This window comes from Arachis duranensis, chromosome 1, assembly GCF_000817695.3.
Source record: "Arachis duranensis cultivar V14167 chromosome 1, aradu.V14167.gnm2.J7QH, whole genome shotgun sequence".
Taxonomy (NCBI): Eukaryota; Viridiplantae; Streptophyta; class Magnoliopsida; order Fabales; family Fabaceae; genus Arachis; species Arachis duranensis.
In genome coordinates, this window is record NC_029772.3 from 91,461,492 (window position 1) to 91,472,509 (window position 11,018).

General features: G+C 33.8%; 2 protein-coding genes across 5 annotated transcripts; both read right to left on the reverse strand.

Annotated features, from left to right (window-relative positions):
- Nucleotides 1–1,920: 1,920 nt before the first annotated feature.
- LOC107459407 (myosin-binding protein 7) lies at nucleotides 1,921–5,852 on the reverse strand. Of its 4 annotated transcripts, none has more exons than XM_052257354.1 (4): nucleotides 5,811–5,852; nucleotides 3,989–4,069; nucleotides 2,290–3,592; nucleotides 1,921–2,187 (listed from the first exon to the last, which is right to left on the reverse strand). In XM_052257354.1, the coding sequence occupies exons 3-4, from the start codon at nucleotides 3,568–3,570 to the stop codon at nucleotides 2,164–2,166; spliced, it is 1,305 nt and encodes a 434-aa protein (XP_052113314.1). In that variant the 5' UTR covers nucleotides 3,571–3,592; nucleotides 3,989–4,069; nucleotides 5,811–5,852; the 3' UTR covers nucleotides 1,921–2,163. The 4 variants fall into 4 exon arrangements, with proteins under 4 accessions (XP_052113314.1, XP_052113307.1, XP_015933133.1 ...); XM_052257347.1 differs by having other exon boundaries at nucleotides 2,290–3,595; nucleotides 5,811–5,833; XM_016077647.3 differs by lacking the exon at nucleotides 5,811–5,852 and adding an exon at nucleotides 4,164–4,518.
- On the reverse strand, nucleotides 5,652–7,463 carry LOC107459398 (uncharacterized). Its single transcript, XM_016077637.3, has 5 exons — nucleotides 7,308–7,463; nucleotides 6,995–7,216; nucleotides 6,808–6,917; nucleotides 6,305–6,379; nucleotides 5,652–5,877 (listed from the first exon to the last, which is right to left on the reverse strand). Exons 1-5 carry the CDS (start codon nucleotides 7,375–7,377, stop codon nucleotides 5,827–5,829), a joined length of 528 nt encoding a protein of 175 aa, XP_015933123.1. The 5' UTR covers nucleotides 7,378–7,463; the 3' UTR covers nucleotides 5,652–5,826.
- Nucleotides 7,464–11,018: the final 3,555 nt, after the last annotated feature.

Here is an 11,018-nt window from a genome sequence, read left to right on the forward strand (position 1 = left end):
GTCACTGGCCTTGGTTTAAGTACATGGAGAACTTATTCGAAAACTTGTTTTTCGCGGGAAAGTTCGTCGGTGGTAATGAGGACAAGGCTATCATCACCTCTACCACGGGGAACTCCCGACAACCGAAGAGTTTGGTTATATAAGTTTTTGTTAGGTATTATGGGGTGCTCAAAATCCCACATCGAGTAGTATGGGATGCTTGATGTTGTATATAAGGAGAGTGGTTCTTTATTTAACATTGCCTTCACAGTGGGACTATATTGAAGCTAAATAAAATTTTTTTGGATTCAAATAAAACACTTTAAATTTTAGGGACTAAAACAGGATTAGGCCAAGGGACCAATTTAATACTTTACCCCATTTAGAGATATAATTATTATCTCCTTCTATCGACTTAAACTTTTAGGACAAGTGATTTCATGACACAGGTTTTTTAAAGAAGCAACTATCTATCTTATTATATAACTAAAAACAAATGCTAGGTCGGTTATCTTAGCTTTACCATGAGATCATAGGAGGAAAAAAAAACTATGGTTGCTAATTTGTCAAGTTTCTGTCATGGATGAAAACTTGGACAAATCAGGTGTTCCTTATATAAAAAGTTTCCACTGTTGTTTAATGATTTAATCACTTCTCCACTTGTCAAAATGAGGGGCCACAACAATATTAATAAATATATATACACATGATTCACCAAGGCCCTAGAAGTTTGTGATATCATTCCAAAGTTCAACTATGTCATATCTATCAAAATCTCTTCATGAAGTTACTTGACATTTATACTGGTTCTTTTGAAGAACAAAATATATTAGCATCCTATAAATCTTAAATATGGTAACATATTACAATTACAATGACATTTTTTACCTACTAATGCTACTTAATTCACACTCCTATTAGTTTCAAAGGTTACTTGCCTAAACAAACTAAAGCAGGGGAAACCAAACATTGCATACTTAATTTAACAAAAAAGTATAAGAATTTAGTAGCAGAAGTATCGTAGAATACAAAACCTTGCTGATTTAGATGCTTGAGACAATCTTGTGCATAATTCAATCTGGTAAAATTCCACCAATCCAACACAAGAAATGGTAGTATTAGCTTTACTTTTATAAAAAAATTGTTTACTAATTAAGTTTGCTGAATAGTAATCACTTCAGTTCAGCCCAATTTAAGTTCATCACGCTTCTTTCATGTCCCCTACCATTTTAGTCTTAACATTCACATTAATGATGGGTTGATTCATCATCATCTACACAAAGGTATAATATCTTCAGAGATTGGAGTAAAGTAGTTAACAAAATAGTGCAGAATCCTATTAGTCTTAAATTGACTTGGAATGAATAAAATATGTAGGTGCATGTACTAGCACAAAGCAGCACTAGTTCTTCTGCATGAAACTAGAAAATTCCTATTAATAAAGAGTGAGTTAGGTATCTATGCAAAATAGTTTATTTTAGTAAAAATATCATCTTCTATAATGTAAAAACAAGGCCACAAATGGCCAAAGAAGCATATAAAAATGGTTAAATAGCAGGTTCTCTTCCAATATAATCATGATAAACAGTTGAATTATGGGTTAATATCTTGCTTTAATTAAAACAAATAACAGAAAATGAGTTCATATAGGAGCATAAGGTAGTGATGAATATGCTCATCTTTTGTGCATGAAAACTAAAAGAGATGGTGACTATGTTAATTGCACTACCACATGATGTTGACCTCCATGATCAACTTTAATGGAACTGTTACAATGTGTAAAATGCAGTGGCCCTTTTTTTTAATTTTCTAAAAGAACATCATTTCTGTAATTTTTTGTTTTTATTAAATCCCCTTCATTTGCTCTCTTTTTCATGACAACAATCATGGAGAAAAAGAAAAACATGGAGAAACTCAGGACAAAAATTCATTCCCCTTCAATTATAGAGACCAAAAGAACATTATACAGTATAAAGTTTGCACTTTGCAAAGGATTTCAACCTCAGTATACAAAATAACATATCAGGATTACATTCTTCTCCAGTGACAAAAAAAAATCAGCTTAATAAATCTAATCTAACTGCACATATCACAAAATCTTCTCAGTGGACAAAATCATCTGTACTAATTGATAAACTGAGTCGATCGGTTGTTTGAGAAAGTCATTCTGGTAAATTACCTTGATCAAATCCAAAAGTATAACATTGCCTGTTCATAGAGTTGAAACTGTTATCTTGAAGGAAATAGAAGCAAAAATTATTGAACATAGAATACAATAATAAATGATGACTAAGTTCAAAAGTATACTACCTCTTGAAGAGGATCCAGTGGCACATTCTTAGGTGGAGGAGTTTCAGTTTTGATAGACTTTATCTCGGACATAATCAAAGTGATTCGATGGTATATCTCCTTCAACAACCTCAAATGTTCTTCTTTATCCCCTTCATGTGGCCTTGGATTCATTCTTTCCCTCTCGAGCCGTTCGATTCTCTGATGCAACCTTTGAATCTCAGCTCGAGACGCATTGCTTTCAGCATCCATCTCTTCCTTTTTCTGCCGAATGATGGTCTTCATATCTTTGGAAATAGGCTTTTGTGGAATAATCTTGCTCTTTCTCTTGTCTATATCAGGTCTAACATTTGATTCTACAATTTCATCAGACAAAGAATCTGGTTTTGTTAATCTGCTATCTGCTTCTAAAACCTTTTTCTCACTAGCTTGTGGCACTTCAAATACATCATGAACATTAACCAAGGTAGAGACACTTGCAACCGATTCTCTATCGTTTGTACTTCCATGACGACTCGCTCTACTTGAGATTACTTTATCTGTTTGATCAGAGGTTGCTGGACTGCCTAATTGTAATAACAATGAACATGATCTCCCTCTTCTAATCCTTGGTCTTGGACATATTTCAACTCCAGATTCTTTGCAATCTGAAATCTCTTTAACTTTTTCATCTAACTTTTTGATTTGGTTCCAATATGAATCAAGTGATCCATTAGGATAGTCTTCCTGATCATTGGTCTCAGCCGATTTAGGAACCGGAATATTAAATGGAGTAGGACTAGGAGATCTGTCCCTCTTTCTTGCAGCTCTAAATGTATTCTTAAAAGCAATAGGGGGCAATGATTGCAACCTTCTCATAGAGCTACTTTGATCATCTTCTCCATTTTGTTCACTTCTATTAAGAAGAAGATCATCAGGGAATTCAAGCTCACTGAGATTGATATCTACTCCCAATGCCAGAAGCTTCTGTTTGTAAGCCAAGACTTGGAACTCAAGAGCAGTGGTTTCCATCTCCTTCTGATACATAAGCTCTTCAAAGACTTCAAGAGTTTCCTCAGCATGACCTATCTTCTCCTCTGCCATTCTCTTGTAGTGACTTGCCTCCATCTTCACGGCAGCCTTTTCGCCTTGCAGACGAAGTATCATGTCCATAGCTTCGCTGGCTGCAGTAGCAGAGGCTTCTCTTTCCTGATCCAACTCTGCATGTAGCTGCTGCAGAAGAATTTGTTGGGCTCGGAGTGTTTCCTTCATTGCTGTTATATCAGCCTCCGCCATGGGAGACGCCGTGCTAGTCTCAACCATTGTACAGGTTCACTTATAGTTACTTCTAAACACAAGAGATAGCAGCATTTTAATCACAACTATATGATGACACACACAAGGATTGAATTTTCTTTGTATCTATGTGATCAATTCCACAATTCAATAAATAGCAATGCATTTGAGCATACAAAATAGATATATACATGTAAGAAATCAAGTTTTCAATGTCTGTAAAAAACAATGCTTAATTCCCACAATTTTGGAAAACTAGGAACCTTTCTTTTCACGAAAAAACAAAAGGGAAATATAGATGCATCCAAGTAATGAAGCAGAATGGTGTTAGCGGCAAGGAAAATACAAGAAAATAAATTAGAAAATTGTGGTGTTAGCTACATAAACCATATAAAATTGGAGCATGCTTTCATTGCAAGGAAGAAAAGAAATTTATCAAATGTACCTTGCAGGTTCCAAATGAGCGTGAACGGATTCAATAAGACAAACGCGGAAACACCCTGAAGAAGCAGGATCCTCTGTTTTTCTGCATCAAATTCCAACAAATTAAAAGATTATCAGGAAGGGGAAAAAAACCGAAAAAAACGAAACTTTCTGTGTTGGGTATTTTGTATACGAACAGGCGCAGTTGGAAAATTCATAAGAGGACATTTTCAGGAAGATCACAAGTGAAGAACAGACATGGGACGAGTTTCGTGGCGGTTGGGTTACAAAATGCAGACAAAATCATTGTTCATTAACTACTTTTTCTTTTGTTAAACACATTCATTATCTGGGACGGTGATTAATTGTTTTGTTCTATGATCGGGACCCATGTTTTGGATTATTATTTTTTCTTTTTGGGTGGCTTCAAAAAAGTAGTTTGTTGTTGGAATCTAAAGGAAGGAGGGGAACCGTCATTTCCAACGGCTACAATGGGGCATAGCCACGACTACCTTAAAAAGAAAGAAGAGAAGACCGGACCGGAAACAAGAACCGGTCCGGTTAACCAAGAACCGGTCACTAACCTGATTTTGCTGACTTCTATAAAATAAAAATAATGATTTTGATGCCATCAATATGTATTGCACTCTGGAAACATTGACAAGTGTAAAGCCATAGTTCTGCAAATCTTTTCATTAGTATATCTTCTCATTAGTTTTCTCCCTATTTTTGTCTATTCTTATATTTACAATATTTTATTATCCAAATCTTGTCATGTTTAAAAATAGGAAATTGTGTTTAGAAGCGATCAAATAGGCGCTTAACTTCTGGCTTTACCAAAGGCCAAACATCATTATTATCATTGTTATCATTATCATGGTATTTCTTAAATAAGTTCTTATCAAATTGCCAATCTTGTTACTTCCTTGCCTAATTGTTGTGTGGTGTTGTGCCATTGCTATTCGGTGGTTTAATATGGAAAGGGATATAATAGTTTAATAATAGATCTAATAATTTTGAATATAATCAAAGAAAAATAATATTTACTTAAAATAATATTGTCTTGAAAAACTTTTTAGTCAACTGTTAAATGTAAATATTAGTTTTCTAATTGGAATAACATTGTTGTTTATTAGTCATTTTGAACATAGTGGAACTAGTTATATTCAAATAAGTTTCACCATTTTAATTTGTTTCTTTTATCATTCACATCACTTGTATTCTTTTATCCTTCTATCATTACCTTGAATGAATTCATGTGTCCTATTTTTATGCATGTAGTGTTGGAGTACTACAAACTTTTTGCATGTATTCTCTCTTAGCTTTTGTTGAAAATACACGAGTAACTACTAACATTGGAATAAAACTGAGTTCTATTTTTTTTTTTTGACATTATTTACATAAATCTTTATAATTTATGGTATGTAAAAGCTAATAAAAATGAATTGAGATTTGTGTAATGTTCAATACAAGCTTTAAATTTCTACAATAATAAGAAGTACTATTAGATGAGATAAGTGTAGTAAGTAATACTTATAGAAGTTTGATGTGAAATATTGTGGTCAAGCTTACTTTTATAGAAGAGTGAATAAATAAGCTTGGATGGTAATGTGGAAAGATTATAGAATTGTAAGATACCAATTACTCATTATGCAACAATATTGATATGAACTATTAGAAGTTACTTCCAAGAAAAAAGAATGCTGAATGCTGTTAAGAATTTATCATCCATGTTTTTGTTTCTAAATAATTAGAGTCCAAAAATAATATAAGAACTAGTTATCATGATCAAGAATCTCCTAAATGAAACAGAAAGAAAGTAGGACTATACTATATTTTAATACCATTGGTACTTTCATTCTAATCAACATGAAAATCAACTTCCATCTTCAGGTCCGAATCGCCAAGAATCTATCATGGAAAAAAACAATAAGTTATTCATTTTTCAATGAAAGATGACAAACTAACAAATATCAAGCAGTGTTCAGCATGCATGGGATAACACAAGAAAGTGAACTGTGAAATAAATAATGTCCATTGACCACTACCAATGATAAGCATCAGTTTCAAGCTAACTACAACTTGTGTTCCAAATAATGAGATCTAATCAATAATCACACTTGTACTAATGGCTAATGGCCATGATAAATAAACAAAATATAACTCCAATTCAACACAAACAATTTATCATAGCGGAAGTTCTGTCCAAGGCCCAAACTGAATTCTTGTTAATGGTTTTAGGCAGCTATCAAGCAATTTTTGTCCATGTCTCTACTCTTTAGTTTCATAATATTCGAATGTTTATCTAAATTAAAGATAAGATCAGTAATTTGAGTACCTTCATGAAGTCAGATAAGACCAAAACAGAATCTTTTTGATAGCCTGCTTCCTCAAGGACCTGTGTAAGAATCTCCTGTAAAAGGTACAAAGGGAAACAAAATCCATCAGAGGCAGTTATAATAAGCAGATCACATCAACCTCAATTTGCTTTGCCAATTGAAATGTTAGATAACAATACCAACCCACGGTCGTTGTAGCAATAAACACCAAAATCAGCTACTAAAATCAGCCACCAATGTATTTGTGTATAAATACATGTGTGGTTTAATTTATTTTCAATGTGTATTTATATTCCAGCATGTATTTTATACTCGTGGCTGACTTTGGTGACTAATTTTGGTGTACACGTAGCATAACCCATTCTAAATAAATGGGAGGTGCAAATAGAACTACAAATTTATAAACCTTTCAAAGAAAGCTTATACCTTAATCTCTTTGAATACAGTAAGCAAGTATATAATGTAATGTAATGTAATGAAATGAAATGAAATGAAATATGACCTCCATCTGTTTTTCAGGCATAAATTGTCCAGTCATATCCTTCAGAACCCTTAAAATGTCACGGAAAGTTACTTTGCCATTGCAATCAGTATCATACACCTTGAAAATAACTAAAAAAACACCAAATCCAATATCAGATTATCAATCTATTTCTTTAGCCAGAAAGAAAGGGGAAAAAGAAATTTACATTCAATTTTGTGTTGCATAGTAGCACGAGGACTAAAGACGGATAAGAATGCAACAAATTCCTTGAAGTTCAAACCATCCAACATGTTGAGCAAAGAGTGAGAGAGAGGGTTGAGCGAGAATTCGGGAATGCTGAGAAATTCATCGGAGGGAATGAAGCCGCAGTTCTTACGATCCAGCTGGCAAAACCTACTGTACAGAGATACGATCTCCTGCTGCGTGACTATGGTGTTCCTCCAGCCACAAATCAAAATCAAAATCAAAATTGAAAAAAAATGGTAAAGCGTTTTAATTAAGTTTTGCGAATTACATACAAGTGTCTTCGCAATATTTCTGGACCTCTTCGATGTCGTACTGCGTTAGCATGGAGGAAGAGTTTCCCATCGCTCCAACAAGAAGGAGAAGAAGAAGAAGAAGAAGAGGAATAGAATGTGATGGAATGAACAAAACGAGTGTGTTTTAACTTTTAAGTATCGCTTTTACTTTTTCCAACTACCAACTACGTGCTTGATTCAAACATATTATATTTTTGTTAAATGGTGTCTATAACTATAACTGGTGTCTAACTTTTGCCTAACTTACTTTTTATAGTAATTTTTGAATATTTAATAATTATTTATTTTTATATTTTTAAAATTAAATATTAATTTTTAATCCTTTTTAGTAAGTTAGACAAACACTTTTAGGCATCGTAACAATTACCTTTGTTAAATTTTAAGTATATTTGTATAATAGAATATTTGTATAGTGTGTATAATAAAAATTTACGAAGTATTAGAGATATAACCATTAGTGTTACCTTTTTTTATCAGTTGAAGCTTTTTGAAATGAGTGATATCATGACATTGTATTAGAGCGTTATTGGGAAGATGTTTATTATCCATAATACTCGAATGATTATTCTAAATAGTATGAGAGATGTTCATTTTATAACTCAATAACTCATTGTACACATTATACAAATAATCTATTATCTTCTTAGCGGAATCCATATATATGAGAATGTTAATTTAGTATTTTTATATATTTTTATTCTTATATTTTCAGTACTCTTATTTTTAATATTATTTTAGATTTTAGATTATACTTTTTATTAGTTATTATTTTATTATTATTTATAATTACTTTTTTATTTAAATTATCTTTTTTAATAGTATTAATAATTCATATTATAAAAAATTATAATAATAAATAATATATAAGAATTATAATAGCAAATTTGATAAAGTCAAACAAAAAGAAAAAGTTTTATATTTTTTTAGTATTTTTTATTTAGTATTATTTTATATTTTAATTTTGTTATTACTTATCCCTTTATCATTATTTATATTTATTTTTTTATTTAATTTATCTTTTTTAACGGAATTAATAATTTATATTATAACAAAATTACAATAATAAACATAATATACAAAAATTATCATTACAAAACTTACAAAGCCAAATAAAAATTAAAAAGATGTGTAATCCTTGATATTCTTCACACACATTTCATATCTTTTTTCTATTTCGTTTCTCTAAAAAACAAAGCTGAATGGCCAGTAACAATCCATTCATAGTTGTGGAGCTTTATCCGAATTGTCATATGAGAAATGGCGACAACGGGGTGACATTTGAGTGTCAGAATTCGATACTGTTTCGCACTCAGTGTGTGAAAACGTTGTCGGATTTGAAGAGTTTGATATTGAGCAAGCTTGGGAGGACACAAGCGAAGGAAATCGGAAGGGTGGCGTATAAGTTGCTGGCACCCATAGAAAATGGAGTCTTCCGATTTTGGCTATTTCGACTTCACGGGGGACGAGCATGTGCGACTGATGTTCGACATTCACGGGAGGATCATGTGTGAACAGGTAATGGAGCTGTCCGCCGAGGTGGGTCACGGTGGTAGTGGGAGTTCCGCACAGGGCACGTATGTGCAGGATGACCGACCTCTCGCACCACCGCCCATTCATGTCGCAATTCCGGAGAACGAGGCAGAGGAGGGTGAGGAGGAGTCGGATGAGGACTACGTGGCAGACAGTGGAGACAGTGAGTCTTCCGATGGCAGCGATGGGGATGAGTTTGTGCCGGAGACACCTGCAGGGACTGTGCCGCGCCATGTGCTGCCTCTAGGGGTGGCAAACGGGGAAGCCCGCCCCACCCCGCCCCGCCTAACTGCAGGCTGGCGGGCTAAACCCGCAAAAGCTCCTCTTTTTTTTTACTATTAACTATTAAATAATATCATAGAAATTTATAAAAAAGGCCCTGACCCAAAAAACACTTGATCCGCTGGAGAAGCCTGTCCCGCCCCGTCGAAACTCGCCATAGCCTATTGGTGCGGTATTTTACAACCCACAAACTAACCGGCAAGTGCACCGGGTCGTACCAAATAATACCTTACGTGAGTAAGGGTCGATTCCACGATGATTGATAGATTAAGCAACAATAGTGTTTGATAGGCTTAGTTAGACAAGCAGAAAATAATGTTTAGATGTTCAAAAAGCATTAAAGAGTAAAGAATAGTTTGAAGAGACACGTGAATAAGTGAATAAATTGGGAATAAAATATGGAGAAGATAGTTAAGGTTTCAGAGTTATCTATTTTTCCAGATTGATTTTTCTTACTAACTATTTTAATCATGCAAGATTTAATTTATGACAAACTATATGTGACTAGACCCTAATTCCTTAGACCTTTCTAGTCTCCTCTAAAATTCATTAACTGCCAATTCCTTGGTCAAATAATTCTAATTAGAGGTGAAGTTCAAATTCCAGTTTATATGCCACAAAAATTCTAATTACCCAAAAATAAGGAGATTATATGTCACGTATCCCATTAAATCTAAATAATTAAAATTTAGGAGAAATTGTTTTCAAGCTGTTGTTCAAGTAAAGAGCTTTTTCAAGTTTTACAAAAACTCAAATAGAAATAGGGTCATACTTCCGTTCCACCCAAATTCATAAAATAAAGAGCGAAAACAATTCTTAAATTATAAATCCACACATGAATTAAAATAGAAAAAGCAATATAATCAATCCATACAAATAGACAGAGTTCCTAACCTTAACAATGGAGGATTAGTTGCTCATGGAATGCAGAATGTAAATTTGTATAGAATTCCCTAATGGAATCCCCCTAATAGAATGTCCATAGAAGAGAATTCTCTCCTTTTTATAACTAATCCTAATTAATTTAAAATCTAATATCTAAAATTAAGATAATATCTTTTCCTATTTTCAAATTCAAATTTGAATTTAAATCAAAATTAATTAACTACTCCACGTCTTGTAATGTGGGGACCACTTGGCTTCACTGGATCCGCGCCTAACTTGGGTGCTAAAATTAGGCCCAGAAATCACCCCAGCGGTTTCTACGTTTTCTGCACGTGGCGCATGTCATGCGTACGCGTTGATAGTCTTTTTCGCGAGTCACGCGGACGCGTCGATCACGCGCACGCGTCGCTGAGCAAATCTTCTAATCATGCGTCCGCGTCAGTCACGTGCATGCGTCGCCGTAGAAAGCTCCAAATCACGTGTACGCGTCAGTCACGCGTACGCGTCGCTCCTCGCTGCCATCTCTTTTGATTTTTGAGCTGCAGAAACTCCATCAAATCCAGTCGAATGCTACCTAAAATAAAAAAAAATTACAAAAGACTCAAAGTAGCATCCATATTGGCTAAAAGATAATTAATTCTTTATTAAACTCAACAAATTAGATACAAATTTACTAAGAAAAGATAGAAAAGATGCTCACGCATCACAACACCAAACTTAAACTGTTGCTTGTCCTCAAGCAACCAAAACTAATATAAGCTTAGGATGTGAATTTGCATGAGAATGAGAGTTCGATTAAGCTCATGTCTCTTCTTATAGTGGGGTTTACAACTGCAATCCTGAATAGTTTTGGCATTTTACTTTATCCTTTGAAGTTCAGAATGATTGGAATCCATAGGAACTCAGAATTCAGATAGTGTTATTGATTCTCCTAGTTCAGTATGTTGATTCTTGAACACAGCTACTTTATGAGTCTTGGCCGTGATACTAAGA